At 58.0% G+C, this 20,777-nt stretch overlaps 6 protein-coding genes and 1 non-coding gene across 7 annotated transcripts; 4 read left to right on the forward strand and 3 right to left on the reverse strand.

Moving 5' to 3' along the window:
• Nucleotides 1–435: 435 nt before the first annotated feature.
• V1518DRAFT_416873 (uncharacterized protein) lies at nucleotides 436–1,805 on the forward strand. Its single transcript, XM_066904151.1, has 3 exons — nucleotides 436–1,181; nucleotides 1,233–1,305; nucleotides 1,363–1,805. Exons 1-3 carry the CDS (start codon nucleotides 492–494, stop codon nucleotides 1,566–1,568), a joined length of 969 nt encoding a protein of 322 aa, XP_066759381.1. The 5' UTR covers nucleotides 436–491; the 3' UTR covers nucleotides 1,569–1,805.
• V1518DRAFT_383804 (uncharacterized protein) lies at nucleotides 1,743–3,101 on the reverse strand. The gene is made up of 2 exons (XM_066901677.1): nucleotides 2,473–3,101; nucleotides 1,743–2,424 (listed from the first exon to the last, which is right to left on the reverse strand). The coding sequence occupies exons 1-2, from the start codon at nucleotides 3,031–3,033 to the stop codon at nucleotides 1,906–1,908; spliced, it is 1,080 nt and encodes a 359-aa protein (XP_066759382.1). The 5' UTR covers nucleotides 3,034–3,101; the 3' UTR covers nucleotides 1,743–1,905.
• Nucleotides 3,102–3,419: 318 nt separating this feature from the next.
• On the forward strand, nucleotides 3,420–4,523 carry V1518DRAFT_373620 (P-loop containing nucleoside triphosphate hydrolase protein; the record flags this gene model as incomplete). Its single annotated transcript, XM_066901435.1, has 1 exon — nucleotides 3,420–4,523. A coding segment is annotated over one exon (1,104 nt), but the record flags the coding sequence as incomplete, so codon positions are not given.
• A 3,312-nt stretch (nucleotides 4,524–7,835) lies between these two features.
• On the reverse strand, nucleotides 7,836–12,155 carry V1518DRAFT_275360 (uncharacterized protein). Its single transcript, XM_066901040.1, has 4 exons — nucleotides 11,204–12,155; nucleotides 11,040–11,157; nucleotides 8,533–10,995; nucleotides 7,836–8,476 (listed from the first exon to the last, which is right to left on the reverse strand). Exons 1-4 carry the CDS (start codon nucleotides 11,930–11,932, stop codon nucleotides 8,034–8,036), a joined length of 3,753 nt encoding a protein of 1,250 aa, XP_066759384.1. The 5' UTR covers nucleotides 11,933–12,155; the 3' UTR covers nucleotides 7,836–8,033.
• A 1,800-nt stretch (nucleotides 12,156–13,955) lies between these two features.
• On the reverse strand, nucleotides 13,956–14,029 carry V1518DRAFT_t38. The gene has a single exon. It is a non-coding gene; the product is annotated as a tRNA-Ile (tRNA).
• Nucleotides 14,030–14,448: 419 nt separating this feature from the next.
• V1518DRAFT_416882 (uncharacterized protein) lies at nucleotides 14,449–17,041 on the forward strand. The gene is made up of 2 exons (XM_066904152.1): nucleotides 14,449–15,367; nucleotides 15,415–17,041. Exons 1-2 carry the CDS (start codon nucleotides 14,829–14,831, stop codon nucleotides 16,952–16,954), a joined length of 2,079 nt encoding a protein of 692 aa, XP_066759385.1. The 5' UTR covers nucleotides 14,449–14,828; the 3' UTR covers nucleotides 16,955–17,041.
• On the forward strand, nucleotides 17,017–20,752 carry V1518DRAFT_416884 (uncharacterized protein). Its single transcript, XM_066904153.1, has one exon. The coding sequence runs from the start codon at nucleotides 17,059–17,061 to the stop codon at nucleotides 20,659–20,661; it is 3,603 nt and encodes a 1,200-aa protein (XP_066759386.1). The 5' UTR covers nucleotides 17,017–17,058; the 3' UTR covers nucleotides 20,662–20,752.
• The last annotated feature ends 25 nt before the right edge of the window (nucleotides 20,753–20,777 follow it).

Consider the following 20,777-nt stretch of genomic DNA (forward strand, 5'->3'; position numbering starts at 1 on the left):
CAACGGAAGGGCGACGCGGCCGGGCCCTGCGCCGCACGTAAGGGGTTTGTGTGGCGTAGCTGGGATTAACCATGTGACTTCGTGTAATTTGCTATGCTCGCGGCTACTAAAATATGCTGCTTTAAGTGGCTTGGATATCGAATCGTCTTGTTTAATGCTGATAGAAAAAGTTATTAGTTGCGAAGTGAATGGCAGCGGTGTATGGATGGCGACAGACATTTACTCAAGCCGGTCGGCTGCCGTTCACAGCCATGAAGTGCTCAACGCCTACTCTCTCTCCTCCACAAAAAGTCCAGTTTAACAATGGTAACAGCCCAGCAGAGGGACAATATCTCTAACGCCCGTAACTTCCAAAGTCTTGCTTCTGCTCACGTTTGCGCTGCGTCAACCTGCCCTCACTACTCCTCCGAACCCCTACCCCTCCCACCCAACCAGTTCTCCTCCCATCTCGCAACCCCCCCCTCTTCCCCCGCCATATCGCATGCGCGAGCATGTCCTCAACCGGCGAGCACCGACGCGCTCGTCCACTAACACTTTCCAACCCTCCCACCACTGCCACCGCCGCCACCACTTCTGCCTCAGCCCCCTCTGACGCTGCCTCGACCGTTGGACTTTCAGTCGTCGCACCGGTTGCTAAAGCACCGGTCGCAGGCGCAAGCACGTCTCAGCAACAGCAGGCATTTAACGGGCTTGCGGATGCATTAAACGCCGCACGGGGACAGGGGTTTATGAGTCTGTTACCACAGCTACAACACCATCAACCGCCGCAACAGCAGCAACCAACACCTAGCAACGTTATGTTGACTCCGATGTCAGGTGCATACGCGGATCTTTCGAGTATGTTGCCAATCGACGTCAACGACGACAATGACGACGGCGTCACTCAACACAAGGCCGACACCGCCAACATAAGCAACGCCAATACCAACAACGTTGGCAACAACGATGACCCGGGGATCATGGATTTATCGCTCTTCCCCAGTGCGCGGTTTACAAACGGCGGCACGCCGATAGATTTGACAAGTCTAGGCGACGGTGCAATGGCAACGATCAACGAGACAATCAGTGTGACGGCAGCGGCGGATAGTCTTGGAAACAGCGGAAATAATATTCAGCCGTTTCTGAAATCGGAAGCGGAGTTGTTGGCGTACATGAAGCAGCTGGATGCGCTGTACCGTGATGTGAGCATTTAATTGCGCATTTCACGCAAACTCTTTGGCTAATTCAAGTAGCTCCTTGAGTTACGTCTTGCAGCACCGAAATTACTACGTTCATTCAACGTCGCCGACCCAATGTCTATCTCCCGTACGCCTCTCTTCCCATTTCTTGCTTTCCTCTTCCTCCATCCGCTAACCCTCGCAGGCTCACAGATATACACCTCCTTTGCCGCCCAAGCACGCGGGCTCACCTCCCAAATCGAGCGATTCTCCGCCGCGATCCGCGCCGCTTCTGGTGCGATTGAATATGCAAGCACAAGCCGCGCCGCTGACGGCAGCGGCATCTTGCGAGAGAGCGTTGTTTCGGTGATGACTGAGGATGACCGCACAGTCGCCTTGATGACCAGGTAAGGCTGTGCTTGTACAATACTACTTTTACACGAGGGGACATGGCCATGATGTCATTTCACTACGCCGCGGACTTTGCCACGAACACACAGACACAGCCACTAGTGGCGCTGTGGCGGACCATCCGGTTAGGGCAATTGCAGTGCGCATGTGCTCTATCACGACGAACCGAGTTGATGACAAAAGATAGCAAGTTTACTATGTTACCATAATCTACAGACAAATAATTGTTAATACACGCAGACGCACGTCGTCGCGAAAGACCCAGACAAAACACCCCACAGAGCGATATTACATACACATACACAGACAAAACAACAAACAAATGCTCAACAGACTACTATCGCTTCCCTGAGACGACATCACGCTCGTAAAAGTTGAGCCGACCTTCTGTCCGCTGCAGACGCTCCTCCATGTCACGCATGCGATCTTCGAGGCCGCGTACATATGACCACAGCGAGTCCTCGAGGTTGTTTGCGTGCGCGACCACCCCAGCTACCTGCGCTTGCTGCAGATACGGCTGCGGCGCTTGAAGAAATGCGTTCGCGGCGGCTTGCTGCGCACCCTGACCTGCAGCGGACTGTTGCATGAGTGAGTTGAACCCGGAATACATGTTTGCCGTCTGTGGCGACTGGCTGGGCCCGACGCCGGGCGGCGCGACACCAGTCGCACCGGGCGGACCGCCGCCGTGAACGACGACGTGGGAGCCGGGTGGGGGTGGAGGTTGTTGCTGCTGCTGCGGTGCGCCATAGGCGTGCGGCATTGGCGAGAGCAAGCGGGGAGAGTCGACTGCGGACGAGAACGCGTTCGGGGGTGGCCCGTAGAGGGATTTTTGCTGTTGTTGCTGTTGTTGCTGCTGCTGCTGTTGTTGTTGCTGCTGTTGCTGTTGTGACGGTATGTCGCCGACGACATCCTGCGTACGGATGGAGGGTAGCGCCTGGCGCTTCTGCTGGTGGTAGTCCGGCTGCGGTGCGTGTGAAGGCGTACCACGCGAGAACGCAGGCGGCATGCTCATCCCTGGGCCTGCGGAACCATCGTCGTCATCCTCATCATCTTCATCAGAATTATCCCCATCCGCACGGCCCGCACATCCGTTCGCGCCTTTTCCATGCCGCGCAAGCGCATCACCGCGCGCAAACTTGCGTCCGCACTTGTTACACACGTACGGCTTTTCTCCTGTGTGCAGCTTGGAGTGGCGCTTGAGGTCATGAAGACGGCGGAACTTGGAGTTGCATGTTGTGCACGTGAACGGCTTCTCATGGGAGTGCGTGAGGAGGTGGGATTTGAGATTGTGGTGCCGCGTGAACTGCTGGTGGCACTGCTGACAGATGTGCTTGCCCTGGGCAGATGCACCGACGGAGGAGCCGGACTGGAGCTGCTGCTGGTGTGGCTGCTGCTGGGTATGCGACTGCTGCTGGGCCGGTGTAACCGGCGGCGGGCCTGGCGGCTGAGTCATGGCAGAGAGCATTTTGCGGCGGCACTCACGGTGGTGATGGCGGTGGAGATGCTCTTGAGGACACGAGAATGCGGACGAGGTGGGCGGTGCAGAATTGTGGCTGCGCAGCTGCGCCCGCTGGCCAATCGCAGCACGCCACAGGGTTGGGGTACAGATAGTGGCGCGTCAGGCATAGCCCCCCGCGCTAGGCCGCGTTCAGCGACGCCACCATGGCGCAATAGCCCGTGCCAGCCACGCACCGCCACGCCGCCACAGGCAGCCTGCGCAATGGCGCAGCAGACGTGTCAGCACGCGACGCGTTTGTTGACATCACGTGTACACGTGTTGACGTGCGCTCGGCGCGTCTTCGTTTCATCTTCATCGTTATCGTCACCACTATCACCGCCACCGTCGTCACTATGGCGTACCGAACACCCCGTCGCAGCGCACTACTCTCGCCCAACAGCTCTATATCCTCGCCACATCTTCACCACGCGCGCCGAGTCTCCACATCCTCTGCACCTACAGACCGCCCGCCCTCTCCCCCTTCACAAGCCACCATCACCGTCTCCGTCCGCCTCAAACCCGCACCATCTATTCCCACCAATTCCTCCGCACAACAGCAGCAACAACCGCAATGGACATTTACTCCCACCTCCCTTTCCTCTCCCGATGTAGGCGCATTCACATTCGACCACGTCTTCGACGGCTCTGCGACGTCGAGAGCTGTATACGACGCCACCGCGCGTTCACTCGTGCACGCCGCTGTGGACGGATACCACGCCACCGTATTTGCGTACGGTATGACCGGCACTGGAAAGACATACTCCATGCGCGGTATCCCCTCATCCCCTGGCATAATTCCGCTCGCAATCTCCGACATCTTCGCCCAGACGTCCTTCGCAACTACCACGATCTCGGTGTCATACCTAGAGATCTACAACGAGCGTGTGCGCGACCTTCTTAATCCCGCCACGCCACATGAGACGCTCAAGCTACAAGACACGCAATCCGGCATCGTCCGCGTAAGTAATCTCCGCTGTGTGCGCGTCACGACTGTACAAGAGTTACGCGACTACATCTCGCAAGGCGACGCTGCACGACGCACAGAAGGCACGGAGTACAACGCCGTCTCTTCTCGCTCACACGCTGTTGTGCAAATCTTTCTCGAAAAACTTGACTCGACAACCGCACTTACTTCCACGAGTGTGCTCAGCCTGTGCGACCTCGCGGGCTCAGAGCGCGCCGCTGCGGACGCCGAACGTCGCAAGGAAGGCGCTTACATCAACCGCTCACTGCTCGCCCTCGGCACCATTATCTCCCGCCTCTCCTCCCCACAAACACCCGCAAGCGAGCAACATATTCCCTACCGCGACAGCAAACTCACGCGATTGCTACAGCACTCGCTCTCCGGTAACGCGCTTGTGGCGATGCTCTGCACTGTCGATACCGCGGCTACGACACGACACGCTGGCGCGGAAACTGCAAACACGCTCCGTTTCGCCGCACGCGCGAAGAACATCGCAATCGTTCCTGCCCGTGCGCTCGCTGCAGGCACATCCGCGCCGACTAACGCCGCCACAACTGCGCTGATCGAGTCACTTCGCCTCAGCCTTGATCGTGAACGCGCGGAGAACGAGGTGCTTAAAATAGAGCTTGCGGAAGTACGCAAGGAGGCGTACGAGCGGCATGAGCGTGAGCGCGCGTTGTTTGTGCGCGAGCAACGCGAGCTTGAGATGCAGCGGGATGCATTGAAGGATAAAGTTGGGCAACTCACGCGTATGATCTTGTCCTCCGGTGCTGCAGTTGGTGCTGGTGCTGGTGTGGACGCGCATAGGCGATCGATGTCGATTGCTCCGATGACGCCGAGTACGTCGTCGTCATCAACTGGTTTCTCCACGTCGTCATCCGCTACCGAACGTGAGCTGCAGGAACTCCGGGAAACAGTGTCGGATAAAGACCGCATAATTGCGGCGCTAAAGCGTGCGCAACAGCAACAAGCTACAGCAGCGAGCCATAGCATGATGCAGCGCACAATGTCGATGAAGCACATCCACCTTCGCCAGTCAACCGCCCCTGCCGCGACTTCTACGACTGCGATAGGTCCACTCATTGAGAACGTGGATGTCAACGCGAGCGAACATGCGCTACAACCCATCGCAGGCTCCATCATGAACCAATCGCCCGACGACGAGGCATTCCGTTGCCGCAGCAGCAGTATCAGATAAATGAATTAGAATTGTTTGCCTCTCGCTACATACACACCCATCCATCGCCGGGATTACACAGAGACATCACCATGACCGCCAAATTAAGCACCAGAAAACAAACGAAGAGGACGCGAGGCGCCACGTCGCGCTAGTCTACGTGCAGGGATGGCCCCTGCCGCCGCACTTCGCGAGGCCATCGGGCGAGCCGGCAACGAGAGAAAAAAAAACGCCAGCAAAGGGTTCAAAATGACGTCAAGGGGCTATTTTCCCCGTGACGGGGTAGCGCCCGGGAGAGTAGCGGCAGAAAGGATGTCGTGGTGGTGAATGTGGTGTATGGAGAAGGTGTCGGTGCGATGGAGTATGAAAGATTAACCGCCGCGCCGGCCTTCGTACAGGCCCTCGTGATACGCGCGATCAATGGCCGATGCATGCGAGCCGCGCTCAAGCTCCATCTCGCGGGCCAGTGCAAGACGTTCTGCTGTGGTGCGTCCAACCATCCCGCCACCAAGCAATCCACTGCCCTCGCGCAAGTACGGCGAGGGCGTCATCCCGCCGAGTCCCATCCCGGGAATAAACGCGGTTCCGCTACCGCGCCCATACGCCCCCCCATGCCGCATTTGCTCGCGAAGCAGGAGCGATTCCTGCGTTGGCAAACGCTGGTGACGGTCCACACTGACGCGCTCAACAGCACCGTTCGGCGCAACGACGACAGCGGAGCGGTGATGCGGGTCGTATACGGCCACGGGCTCGTGGAGCTGCTGCGAGAGCGCGAGTTGGTCGTGGAGGTCCTCGGGCTCAGCGGTGAGACGGACAAAGCACATCTTGGAGGGTTGAGCGGTGAAGCTGGCTAGTGGGCGATGGCTGGCTGCAAGGAAGCAGCCGGGTTTTAAACGGATGGGGCGACAGGGATGTGCCTTTGAGCACGCAAGTGACGTCAATACTGTGCCTCACCGCCGCTAGGGACAAAACATCGTCGCCTGCGTCCAACGTCGTCTGCCGTCCGCCGGCGCTGTTTCATGGGTCTGTGGACACGTGGACGCGGAGTCACGATGTGACGCGACACACAGCGCGTGTGAGATATGGCCGCTAATACGAAGACCGCGCCGTTGGCCATTCACCGCCTCATCGTCTTGTTCGCCGTCTCGTCGACACGGCGGCACTCATCGCCGACATCGTCCGCGCGCAATGTCGGCGACCGTCGGCGACCTTCCGCACATGAGCAGCGTTCGTCACGGGATCCCACAGACACGGCACCGTCGCCTCCGCACCCGACGGTCACCTGCGCGCGATAAGCCTTGACTGCGCCGCGCTCGGGTTCCTCCGCCCATTTACGTGCTTAACGATTGTCATCATGCGCAATCGAATCGAGTTTGCTACTGTCCGCTGTTGGTAAGCACCTTAAGCGCCAGTCCGGCGCGTATACGGGCGCATCGACCCTATCTATGATCAGCGCTTCCTCTACTATCCAGCAAACACCCAAAGATGGCGCACTCCGTTATCATATAGTCCATTAAAATAGCAAATCCGATATACGCCATATCTACCAATCCACATGATGATGTACCCAGACACAAATGAGTATATCTAAAAGACAAAACACCAAAGTAATTGCAAGATTGCGCCTGGGAAAACCAGGGGCAGCAGTGCACGTGCGCTGCGCGTGTCATTCCAAAAACGTTGACTCCTGAATCAGGGGTGCTCCGTGCGCACGACTCCGCTAACCATGTCGATGACGACAGCGACGACGACGATCTCCATGATGACCGGCCTGCGACGGCTTGCCCGAGTCATCCGCCTCATACGCCCCGCCGTCCGTCCCGTAGTCCATCCAAATACGCCTTCTGCACCGTCGACGGCGCACGCATCACGCGTTCCCGCGCCAGCGCGCGCATAGCGTCGCGCCGTAGCATATTCTTCCCGTCGTCATACTCATATCCACTGAGACCACGGCTATTGAGCATGTATGGAAACGGCGTGTGAGAGGTGTATCCAGCTGCGTAGTCCATCTCGCGGGCCGCGATGACGGCGGCGGTCATGCTGCGGCCGGAGATCACCGCACGCGGAGGTGGGTTGTCGTCGGACGAGCAGGAGAAGAAGCACATTGCGGGAGTGAGCGCTGTGATCGTCGCTGTAGCTTCAGAAGTCTTGGGCGGCGTATTGATAATGACGGTGGTGTTGAGAGCGCAAGGGAACAAGTGTGGAGTGTAGGTTGATCACCAAAGCTGAAAATACAGGGCTGATCTATCACGACGAAGCGCGGGGTCCCGGTTACTTTATACGCGGGCCTTCTACTCTTCCTTCACCGCCGCCGACGGACGACCGGCCGTCTGCCATCTCACTAACACGCTCTCTCACCGCCCCTTGAGGAGGAGCGAGGGTCCGAGACATGTCCGTACATCCATCCAACTATTTGTACGATGTTCCTAACTAGCTACTGGCGACGGCTGCATCTCGCATCCCCCATGCGCGCGTTTAACAAACTTTGTCCATAGTACTCAGTCGCCACCGGCGGAATACTAGATATGGGGGACGGCATAACTTGTGATTATTACCGTTTATCGATAAGAAATCCGGAACAGTCTGTGTTTCCATCCACCACCATCATCGTCGTCGTGAGACGTGCTGCGTCTCCGCCGTGCGGTGCCTGGAATAACGTAAGCCCGTACGGCATTCAATCACCCACGGCATCGTCATCTGACGCCGCCATGCACCCCATGCCCTTAATATTTCGTGTTTCACCGCCACTCTCAATACTCTGCTTAGCTTGTTCCTACTATAGCAACACACCTATTTTTGGTTTTATCCGTTTAGTTCTCGTCGATGTCAATCTCTTTGCCCGTCATCATCCCGAGCCTCATCAACGTTCCCGTCCGCACTCATCCCAACCCTGCTGACCCCGTCACCTCCCACGGCGTTGCCGCTTTGCATGCCAGACACCCACGGCGTCATCGTCGACAGCTGCACGCCAAACAACTGCGTCGCAACCGCTTGACTCTTATTATTCAACAGCTCCGCCCTCTTCCGCACCGGCTCCACCGGCACGGGGAGTTGTCTAACCGTTCTTAATTTCTGGTTCTTTGGTATCTTCTTCTTCGCCTGTATGACTGGCAGTCGCGGTGTGAACTTGTCGTGTGCGTAGTTCAGGTCCTCCTCGGGCGTATACTCGTCCTTGAAAATCAACCGCGGATCGTCCACCGCTGTGTCCCATTGGCCCCAGCGCGACTGGAACTTTTCCATGATCTGCCGCGACACCTCCTCCAACGTAGCTACGTCATCGTTAGCCCCGTTCTCTCTCTCCTCCAACCCCGCATCATGTACTCACGTCGTCCCGTCTCGTCAAATTCGCCCGGACTCAAACCGCGCGGCTCGTACTCCATATCGATCTCGCTCTCCCTGCCTCGGCTTTGCCTCTTCGCAGACGCCGCGGCCTCTTCAGCCTCAAGTCTCGCGTTGAACTCGTCCTCCTGCTGCCGTAGCTGCCGTTCCCTCTCGCTCGCTTCCGACTCGCTTCCGTTGTCGCTATACTCGCCGCGCGAGCGCTCCGAGATGTAATCACCATCCATGCCTCCAAGCGTACTCACTGTCATGGCCGCGGTGCTCTGTCGGAGTATCAGCGTTGACATATTCGAGCCAGGTGCGATTATCGGGGCCGGTATCCTCTGTGACGTGCCCTTCAGCCATGTGTTGCTGCGGTCATCGATTTCCACCTCGTTGTCAAGATCAGCGCACGATGAACCTAACTGCTTTCGCGCAGCCGCAACCGCAATCGCGGCCTGCGCCTCGGCTCGCTTGATGTATTCCTTCTCCTCCCGCGACTTCTCAATCTCATACTCCTGCTCCTGCTGCTCACGTGCCTTGTGCGTCATCACCAGTTCCTCGTCGTCGTAGTCCTGCACATCCTCCTCCTCATCATCATCATCGTCGCCATCTTCATTCTTGTTGAGATCTATACGTGCAGGCCCACCCTCCGCATTTACCAACTGCGGTAACTCCTCCCGGTCCAGATCCTTCTCTTGCGCCATCGTCTCGTCCCAATATCCATCAAAGTTATCCTCATCAAACTCGCGCTGCCCATGCACACCGCTCCGATCGTCGCTCTCCTCGTCGTCGTTATCTCCAGGCGGCGTTTCGGAACTGGTAGTTCGTTGTAGCTCTTCCGTAGTGAAAAAATCAGCCGTCTCATCTCGTCTGAGCGTTGTGATCTCGAGAAGATTGCTTTCCCCAACCTTCGGCGCCGCTTCCACCACGGTCTCTGGAACCAGGAAACCAGGACTCTGAGAAAATGACGGGATAAGCATCGCTTGCATAGGTACAAGCGTGGTCGTCCTCTCAGCAGCGCCATAACTTTCGTCCTCGTCTAGCAATGTTCGCGTAGTTATCCCTCGCACAAGCGATGCTCGCTCCTTCGCCGACATTTGTCCCGTCGTCGTCATTGCGCTCGCAGTCATTGCAGCTTCCGCCGTTGATATGTCGGTTTCCGACGCCGTTGTCGTCATCGAGACCGACCGTGGTATCAAAGGCACCGCAGAAAAACCAGGTGGTAATGGCACAACTGGCGCCGGTACGGCACGCGGCGGTGCTACCTGTGTCGGCGCCAGCGGCGCTCGCACCGGCACGTTCTCCGCTCGTCGCGGTTTAGCCACCGCATGCTGCATCACAGGCGTAATGTCCTCCGCGTATTCGTCCACCACGTGGTGCACACTGGAAAGCAATCCCCGTGCGCGTTGCCGATTCTTCGAGTTCTTCGGAAACTTTTTCGTTTGCAAGCGCATGCTACCGCCCTTCTCGTCGAATTTCTCGTTCTGCGTGTCCATCGACTGCTGCAGCAGCAAAGGGGGGTCTGCAACTCGCGGATCTTCCATCAATTGACATGTTTCCTTCAACGCGATTATGAGTTGGTGGGTTGGAATGTTGAGTTTTCTGGCGATCGCGACGGTGTCTTCAGATGTTACGACGAACGGCTTGACAAAAGCGAATTCAGTGACTTCTTTAATCGCGTCTTGGTTGAACAGCAAAAACCCGTCGTCGGTTTCGAGAGTCGCAAAGTCTAGGATGTCTGTCATGTCAATGGCGGACCGAATCAGCAGTGTTGTCAGGTTCGGCAGCTTTGCAAGTAGCGTCCGCAGCATATTCGTGGTAAGTGGTCTATCCAAGTTCCCAAGCACGAGGTGTTTCACCGCACGTGAGAGAATCTGATTGCCGCCTTGAGACGGTGAAAACAAGTACTCGCAGTCGATCTTCAAATCCACAAACTCGATCCGCGACGCGCCGGTGGATGCAATCAGCGAAACCACGTTTATATTCAAACACCCCTTCAACGAGATCCGCTCCGTCACCGGCAACGGTGCGATCGCGCGCGGAATATTCGCAAGCGTGAGGTACTTCAATACCGTCGACGAGATCTGCAACGACGCTTTGGACGATGGAGCTGCGTGCAGCATAGGACGATCCGGGGTCTGCACGCGCTGCTGCGCGAGCCGGATGTCGCACTCAATCAAGTTCACCGCGCTTTCCAAGATCACACTCACGCTGTGCACGGAGATACGTGGGCACCCGATGATTTTCAGGCGCTCGAGTTTCCAGTTAGAGTTCAGAATTTCCTCGACTGCAAAGTCGGATAGATCCGGTACGAAGATGAGGCTGAGGGAAGTGAGGTTCTTGAAATTAGAGACTGAGGCAGCGACTTCGGAGGCTGAGAGGATGGTGGTGGAGTAGGTTAGCGTATCGAGGTCTTTGAGTCGCGCGGAGAGAACACGCAGAGTGCGAGCAGATGCCTCAATATGTCCTGCGCGAGTTAGATCGAAGATTTTAATCAACCAAATGCCGTACCTTCAAGCTCTAGCTTCTGTAGCCGTTTGGAGTAGTATGTCATGACAGTCGGATTCCAGTTCGGCTGGCACGCAATTATACGCAGCCGGAGCAAGTGCGTCCAGTACGGCGCAATCAGCTATAATTATTAGCCCAGTCTTCACACTAACACGCAACACACCTGCCTCTAAATGATGTGTCGACAAATTATGTCCGTATAGAGTAACGTCCGTAACCCGCGTGCAATTGCGAAACAACTCCTCATACAGCAGCGGCGACGACAAAATTTTGTTCGCCGCCTGCGCATGCAGCGGCCGTCGCCAAACAACTTCGTTCTCGGCAAACACATGCAACTCGAGAATCTTCTCGAGATCGGCATCAAACGTCAAGTTAATTGTCCGCACATGATCCGCCAGCACGCGGCTGTTCGTGATTGTCTGCACGAACGCAGTGAGCGCCGGCGGAGTGTAAAACTTGGGGTAGCGGTAGAGCAACGGCGTGACGATGCTGTTGAAGAACCGATTCGTTTCTGCGAGCGTCTTAAGCGTACCCTGAGGGAGGACCTCGAAAAACGCGTCCAGAATGCTCGTGTCCAGCAATTGCAGCGAGAACGGCCGCAGCCGCGGGGCGTACATCTCGCTCGCCCTCGTTGTGCGTGATTCGGTGTCGCTATCATCAATGACGTTGCGCGCACGGCTGTGATACATCTTCTGCGGCGTCCACGCGCTTCCTCGCCCATGTTCGCTGTTGTTGCTGTCTACTGTCGTCGACGGACTGAGAGGTCTGCCGGCTTGCATCGACGGCGGAGGAGCCGCACTGAGCACCGCCGGCGGCATTGCCCGGCGGTGTCTCGAAGCGGAGACAGAGGATTCTGGGCCGATATCAGACGCCGAGTCGATAGAGAACGCGTGCATCCGAGTACGTCAGCGGTAGACGGCAGATGGAACAAAAGCCAGCCTCAACAGCGGTTCGCGTCGTTGCACGTCGATGCTGACGTATGTAGGTCGACAGTGATTTTCTCAATGTCCTGAATCCAATGAGCAGCCCCTGAAAACTCAGGAACGGTTTCCATCACATCCCCAAACGGGTTTTCTAATGGAGTCCGTCGATCGCGTCTAGACAGGCGTCCCGTATCATTTGCTCTTGACTGTCTGTAGACACGATTACTGCGCTTGAAAACTTATATTTCGGCCGATGCCGCTCCAATCCTGGGCCAGAGATACATACACCTGCATGATTCTGTAATCTATTTGCCAATTAGCCACTTGGATCATACTCGGGGAATAAATACTGATGCTAAGCTCTCTCTGTGTCTGTATGACGAAGACCGCGCTATTTGAGCGTTTCGGATGTATTTTAGTTAGCTCAAGACCAAGCGCATGAGCATGCTGGCATGCTCAACCAGCAACCACCACTCCTGTCGCCTCTGACTCGAACAAGAAGTCACCGATACACAGCACGACTTTGCAAGTACAAACCAACGTACATAGCATCCGACGCAGACAAAACTTGTTCCACGCGAGCAAGCATTGTCAAACGAATGCTGTAACCTGCACATTTCAAAACACGTGTAACAAGTCCGTCGAACACAACTTGCCAAATACAAACGCGAAATATCGGTCAAAAGCATGCATACTCCAACGCACTTGGCGGTGAAACGGCGATGCAGACGACGCGCATGGAGTGCGCGTGTCGCGTCGATTAATTCACCACGGAATTTGGTCTCAGCTGCATGTGCACAGGACGTGAAGTGACAACAGCAATTCAGACGAATTAGAGCGGGCAGATCAAGAGACGAGCAACGGAGTATAGACCAGCTCTTCAAATCTTAGAATCTCAGCTCTGAGAGAGACCTCGTCAGCCGCGTAGAATGGATAGGACTCCAGACGAAACGTGACACCGCCAATCTCTATTACACACCACTAACAAAACCGTGAACAATGCCGTCCCATCCAACCCCCGGCAGCGTGCAAACCAGCGAGAGTGCAAATAGACGCATCCGAGTCGGCACACAAACACACACGCAGCGAGAGGGTTAGTGCAACGTCAGCTAAGCCGGAAGGTTCCGGATCAGAGTTCCGGATCGTGACCAGGCGATCCCCCCGGATTTCGACTCCCGACGCATGTTCGCGACGAATTAATGGGAAAACAAGCATAAAATTGGGCCCCTTGGGTAAGGGGCCAGCACGCACTAGTGAAGAACAAACGAACGCGGCATAAGGAGACAACGCGTTGTCTGGCCGGTTCGAGCAGATTAGGACGTGACCGCGTGAGCAGGCTGAACACCGCGGCTGGTCGGCACTCGGCTATGCGCTTGCCGCGGTAAACGCAGTGTAGCTTAGAGCACTACACAAGATCACGTCGAACTGCTAGCTTCACGGAAACCTGAAGATCTAGAACGTCCAGCAAACGCGTGCCGTGTGTTCGAGACGGAACACGCGATGGTGCGGCGCAGACGCGACTGGCCGGCAGTGCTCCGAACACGCGTCTAGGTGCGCACAGGCACACGTGACCGCCAGCGTGACTCCCGCGTGACCAGTGTGTGACTCCGCACTCTCCGCATCCGGCACTATTCTCGGCGTGGCAAGCAGCCGCTGCGGGTTAGGGCACTCGAAATCGCGGGGTCGGAAGAAAGCTTGTCTCAGAGCACTCCAACCGGCAGAACTTCGGGACCGCTGGCAGGAAGGCCGGTTCAAACCCGCACGACAGACGGCCGACAAGCTGAAGCGCCACACGGGGCTATCCCCGCCGATTTGTTCCGGGGTTGTTCCCGAGCGATCGCCCGGGCTCTTGGCTGTTCGATTCTCATCCTGGCTTCGCTTTGCATCGTAGGCTTTCAAAAAATTCGCGTGCCATGTTTGCTTGCATGCACACCTCCGACGGAGATTTGCAAAGCGAAAATTACAGCCAGGAAATTAAAAAAATAGTAATTGGAGCTGGTCTTATGCGGGATCGAACCGCAGATCCTCGCGTTATTAGCACGATGCCTTAACCAACTGGGCCATAAGACCAATTACAAGAACACGGTGTTCCCGACCTCGTGATAGCAGGTCAAGTGAGCACTAAGAAACATCGCTGAAACAGAGGTTTAGTGGTATCATCGGACAGGGTGTGAAATTTGAATACGACTGAGCACGTTTTCAAGGGAAAGACTACAGGTGACAGCGGGCGAAACGTAGGGCAGCTGAAGAATAGCGGGGCTAGAGGGGCTGGCCGGTGGAGGCGCTCGAGGCTAGGCCGGATGGAAGGGAGAAAAGGTGGGTGCGTGGGCGGAGGCGAGGCCGCGCGGGGCACCGTCCTGCTGGCTGGGAGCGCAACCGGTTTTGCGGGTTGTGTGGGGGAGCCGTGCCAGTTCAGCGCCACGCCACGCAGCCTTGGGTGTATAGGATAACCAACCACGTGTTCGGCGTCTGAACCGAACCGAACCGGAGGGCTGAAGACGCGGTTCGGTTCGCGCTCTTGCTTCGTTTGTCGTCCGCGTCGCGCTGAAGAGTAAGGCAAAGTCGCCGCGCTCAGCTTTTTCGCCTGCCTTTCTCGCCGCCTCAACGAGAACGAAACGAACGCACTCTCTCAAGACGACGACGCCGACGCTGCTTTTGGCGGCCGCTGCAGCCGTGGGTTACTGAGTGTTCTGCGCGGGTTCTCTGTTGTACTCCTCCGTCTTCGCCGCCGCTTCCTCCACGCAGCCATCACCCCCGCGCCTGCGCCTTCCCCACCGCGCCTCGCCCCGTCGCCATCTCACCAACCTCACCGCGCTTCTGCCGCTGCGCCAACCGCCGGCTCCTTCCCACGCGCGCCACCCCGCGAGTGATGCCCATCGTGTCTGCGTCTCCTGCCGCGGGCTTCGCGCACCACCTGGCCGATCCACCGGCACCAAAGCTCTCCGCCTTCTCGCCATCACCCCCGCTGCACGACGGCCTGCTCTCGGACGCGGCTTCAACCTCGTCCGTCTCCTCTGCGTTCTCGACACTCTCCACCGACACGGCGCTCAGCGCGCCCGACGGCCTCTACGATCTCGCGCTCGCCACTCCAAAGACCGCGGGCACCGCACCGGGATCCCCGATCATGGACCACTCCGCGCACGACGCGGACCACGGGTTCGTCGTCTCCGCTGCGCCGGACATCGTGTACACTGCCAACGATGACACCGTCATACAATACGAGCCCTCGCGCCACGTCGACTACCTCTCCCACAACTGGAAGGAGTCCGACATCTCATCCTCCTGGCGGTATATCGTGCTGCGCCGCAAAGACGTCGCCAACAGTGCACGTCTCGAAAACGCGTCGTGGCGAACGTGGACGAAGGCGAAGTACCATCTGAAGACAGTCTCGCCCGAGAGCGTGAACTGGTAGGGTTCCTTTTGCATGTTTGAACACGGCCCACTAACCTCCGCAGGTTGAAAGACTACGACGTGACGTGGCTGTACGGTCCGCTCGCGACGCAGCCGTCCAAGGACTTCGACTCGTCCATCCACTCCTCCCTCTCCAACAGCATGCGCAACCTCGCCGGGGCGTTCTCGCCGCCCTCCCGGCCCGCGAACCCACAGTCATCGATCAAGAAGCCGATCCTCAAGAAGCGCAGCATGTCCGAGGTCATGCTTGCGCGCGCCATGTCGTCCTCGAATCTGCTCAAACAGGCGGCCGCGACGGTCGCCGCACAGCGCCACTTGCGGGCGCCCGGCACGCGTCCTACAACTGCGTCATACTCGTCCGAGCAGTCGCCGTACATTTCTATCTCGCCTGAAGACCGGCACGATCCACGGTTCCCCTCGCCGCTGGTGGCGAAGAGTTTTGCTGCTAGTGCGGCGAACTTTGGCGACCGTCTGACGTACCTGAACAGCACAGCGGCCGCGTCCACCAAGCCGGACAAGTCGGCAGGACGGCATATTCACTTCAGCGACCGGGTGGAGCAGTGCATCGCGCTGGAACAGAACGACGATGACATGGCGGCTTCTGTGCCATCGTCGACGACGGCCACGGACGACGAGACCGAGGACGAGGAGCCAGGGCTGTTCCTCATGGTGCGGTCTGGGTCCGGCTCGTTCCAGCGGCCGGCATCGCTAGAGCCCCACACGATTGCAAAGCTCCCTGCCACGCGGTTAAAGTACGTGGCCGACCTGGACGACAACACACATCACGAGTCGTCCGGACGCAAGGCGGTGATGTTTTCCATGGGCCAGTCCAACGAGGACAGCGACTCTGCGCCGGACGAAGACGACGAAGACTCGGAGGATGAGCCGATGGATTACTATGGACATGATGGCGACGACGAGTTCGAGGACGAGGAGAACGATTATTTTAGTCTCGACCGCTCGCGCTCGCGGGAGCGCGAGGACGAGCGGCATAACCGCTTTCAAGACCGTCCGGCGAGTGAAGACCTGACCACGCCGACGCAGGAGACGTTTGCGCGGCAGCCGGTGACGGCTCACGCACCGACGCAGAGTTTGCTGCGCAAGTCGACTTCACAGTCGAGTTTGGTGGCGTCGGCGTCGCTGGGGAACCTGAACAGCGCGCACTCGCGGTATCTAGAGGACGCGACGATGCAGGATAGCCAGCACCAGGAAGTCGCTTCGACCTCGGAGTCGGACGACGAGGAGATTGTGGACATGGATAGCTCGCTGATTGCGAACCTACGGAGGGACAGTGTTGTGCTTGCACGGGGGCGGATCAGCGACCCGCTTTCGCCGACGACGAGCAGTGGTTTTCCGATGAAGAGTATTTCGCAGGCGGCGCAGACCGAGCCACCAGCGCCAGCGTCAACAGGAGAGATGGAGGTCGACGCGCCAACTGCGTCCGCGCCGTCAGCGAACGAGGGCACCGCGTCGCCAAGCACGTCTGAAGAAGAGCAGCAAGGGGGCTTCTGGGGCCAGGTGGTGAGCGCGACGAAGGACCTGACGCAGGCGTTCATGAATGGGGGTTGGAAAGGGAGCAGCTAGCCCCCGCGCGGGCGGGCCGTGTGTATTTAGTATTGCCTATATTGTTTTTTTGCTCGGGCAGGTGTAAAAAAGTATCGTTTGCAGCCAGGGAGTGAGTGCGACGTATGCCAGGGACGGGCCATGAAAAGTGTGTGCCTCTGAGCCCGGGCCAGAGCGCAAGCGAGGTTGAAACAGTACGGTACCGACTGGTACCTCGAGTACTGTACTCTACCTGCAACGCCCCTGTGGCGTCCCCGTCATATCTCATATTCTTCCTCCGCAGTCTCCGTCAACACTCTCCCCGGTCATCCCATACGCTCCATATACCATGGCCCGTCGCCCCGTGTCCCCAGCACGCTTTGCGTCCGCCGCCCCCAATGGCTCCCTGGCTCCCTCATCCCCCATCTACCCGCTCCTCTGGCTCCTCCAGCTCCATCACCGCGCCACCGCCGCCCTCGACCCACCCTGACTACACCCCGGAGTACGTCCGCGAGCAGGTCGCTCAGCTCCAGTCAGCCCGTGACTCGGCGCGAAAGGCAGCAATTTACAAGCTCCTCGTCAGCGTCGATGGCGCTGATGGCGACGGCGCAGTCGTCGCGCAGTGGCTCGTCGACGCCGGCGGTGTCGTCGCACTTCGCCGCGTGCTTGTCGCGTCGGTCGACGAGCGCGTGCATACCCTTACCTACGCATGTGGATTGCTTGCAAAGCTCGCTGATCTGGGTTTATTTGTCGTCCGGCCCGCACCCGGCGTCACTGTTCCCGTTGACAATGATCTCGTTGACAAGCTGGTCGAACTTGTCGGAGTTGAACGCAGCCTGAACCTCCTCCGCGCCGCGCTAGCTGCGTTAGTCGCGCTGCTCACATGCTATGCGTCGCAATCACCTTCCGTCCGCATCTTTGGCGGCGTGCAGGGCTACGAGCGGTTTCTCGCGTACCTTGGCAAGCATGAGCTCATACTACACACACTGGCCGACAAGATCAGCTTCTCGGAACTACAAACCGCGACCGCAGTACTGCGTCTGCTCAACATCGTCATGGCGGACATCTTCATTGGCGAAAACGGCGACGCGTGTGATCGCTGGCCGACAATGTTCTCCCTCCTCCACCGTGCAGGCGTGTACGACCGCGTTGCGTCGTTCATGCGCGAACCTCCTTCCAGCGCCACGCACCCCGACCTTGTCGTTCAACTCGCCACATTTGAAAAGCTTACGCGCACGCAATTGAGCGCATGGCGGTATCGACACGCCGATTTCGGAAACAACATGCTCCACATGGCGCTACGAACCGCGGTGCTCTCCTTCGGCGCGTCATTCGTGGCGCCAGCATGCGGTGTGCGCGGGAGTCCCCCGGAGGAAGTCGTTTTCGATGTCCTCGGATTCTGCGCCCCCGACGACGAGGCGATGACCCGTGCGGGGTTACTTGGGCTCGTGGATGTACTCGCGCTGTGCGACGCAGAAACAGTCGAGTTTGTCGCGTTGCTCAAAGCGCAGTGGATGTCCGCCGACTCGGGCAGCCGGTGTCCCGTCGCGTGCGCTAGCGTGGCGATTTCGGGGATCATGCACGATATGTTTGACGCGCAGACCGCGCGCATGCAGCCATCGGCACTGTTATGGCGGCGGCTACACTTCGACCTTCTACGCGCGTTTGTGCGTTTCTGGACTGCGTCGCGCGCTTGTCGCGCACATTATACCACATCTACGCAGCGACACACCTGTGGTCCCGACTTTCCCCGCGTACTTGCACTCATTCGCATCCTCCTTACATCCGTCCTATCAACCCATCCTCGTTCTTCGGATATCTCATCCTACATCGCGAAGCTCTCCTACACCGACATGCGCGCCTTGCAAACGCGCTACATCGACGCGTCAGTCAACACCCTAACCGGCCCCGGCGCCGACAGCGTAACTCGCCAGCTAAGCGCGCGGGTCGGTGAGGAAGTCGTGCGGTATGTGCTTGAGCAGCGAATCCGGTTGTTATTAGAAGGCGCGTGGTTTATGAATTACCCTGAAGGTGTCACAGCCGCGATCGCACGGAGTCAGGCGCATTTGCCGACGGTGGGCCCATCGGCGGGTGTGTCGGCGAGCCCAGCTGTGAGCCCGGCGGTGAGCCCGGCGGTGAGCTCAGCGACGGGGAGCTCAGCGACGGGGAAGCCGACGTTGATGCAGCATCCAGCTGCGCCGCGGCCGAAGCAGAAGCCGATTGCCTCGCCGCCGCCGCAGCCGACGCAACAGAGTGCAAAACGGAGCTTACTTGGGCGCGCAATGCATCGTGGGCAGAAATTGCAGCAACAACAACAACAACCACAAAAGCCTGCGCGGAAACCCGATACAGACGCATCGAGCGTGCACACGAATACGACTGCCAGCTCGACCGATTCCGCCAGCACAAGCACTATCACGTCGTTATCTCCGTCCTCCCCATCCCCGTCCTCAACAGCGTCGCTCGTCCCGGCCTCTTCATCATCACCATCGACATCATCCTCGAATCCTTGGAAGTTCGTCCGCCTATCACCGAACCGTCGACATTTACACTATGCCGACTTCCCATCCCGCGTATCCACGCCACCAGCGTTATCGGAGCTAACTCACTCTATTGATCTCCACGCCGTCGCGACTGTCGTGGTATCACCCAACGTGCAGCTCCTACGCACGTCGCTTGATACCATTCTCGAACTAGCTCCTACAGCACCGGCTCCTCCATCGACCGTCGCGATGGTGGAGGAATTCTTTGATGCGAGGGGGGGCGATGAGATGCCGCTACGTCGTGCATCCTCGGCGAGTGATTCAACCGCTAGTAGCGGCTCCGCAAGCCTCGTGAGCGTATCTAGCGCATCAACATATACAAGCTCCGCTAGCGCACGGTATTTACCGCACACAACGCCGTACTCACCCTTCTCCACCTCCGCAATCATCTCCAGCACTGCCGCGCTGAGCCCCTCCGTCACCGCTACTACTACACACACCACAGCAACCACGACAACGACATCATCGTCGTCATCATCCACAGCATCGTCGGGGAAGACTGCGACGGCGAGATCGTCACAGAAGAAACCAGTGAAGAAAGCGGCGTACGACAGTTCGCACTCCGCTCACGCGATGTTCGCAGCGGCTGGGGGTGTTAATTTTAAGAAACTCGCGCCAGCTGCGCCCGTGGCTTCGTCCTCCCTGTCTCCTTCAGCGATCGGGGCGGTGGCGGCAGCACCAAGTGGAGCGGGACAACTGTCCCAAGCCGCGGCGGCGCAGGCGGCGAGTATAGCAGCTGCGGCGGCCGCGGCCGCCGCAGTCGCGAAGTTCAAGATTGCGATATACGGATACTCCACCCCCAACACGGCGTCACCACGCAGCGTCGCAACACACAGTGCTCATCATACATCGCCCACATCACCACCGACGCCAGCACCACCACAATTACTCCTCTCCTTACTTCCACCCAACTCTGAGACGGCGGGTGATTGGTACGATGCTTTGAACGCTCTTCTCGCACGGAATGGGCTTGATGCGTTATTCCCCCATCCAGACGCAGCAGGGGACGCAGCGCCAGAGAAGGTACGGAGTGGCGCTGGTGCGGGTGTAGTTGTGCTGTCCCGTGCCACAGCAGCGCAGACGAAGATGTTGACTGAGGCGTTGGTGTGTGTTCGCATGATGCCTTTCCAGCGCGCGTTTGCCTTCTCGCAGCGATCAGAGGTGGAAGAAGTGAGAGAGGAGCAGGGTAGGTCTAAGATATTGTAGATCAATCATATAGACTATCATAATAGAACACGCAGAGAATAGATGTATATACCTAACACAGAGTTACAGATAGACAAACAATTATTTACCAACCTACCTATGTACCAACCTATGTA

The sequence above is a fragment of the Limtongia smithiae genome (genome assembly GCF_038497785.1).
Source record: "Limtongia smithiae strain NRRL Y-17922 unplaced genomic scaffold V1518scaffold_6, whole genome shotgun sequence".
Lineage (NCBI taxonomy): Eukaryota > Fungi > Ascomycota > Lipomycetes > Lipomycetales > Lipomycetaceae > Limtongia > Limtongia smithiae.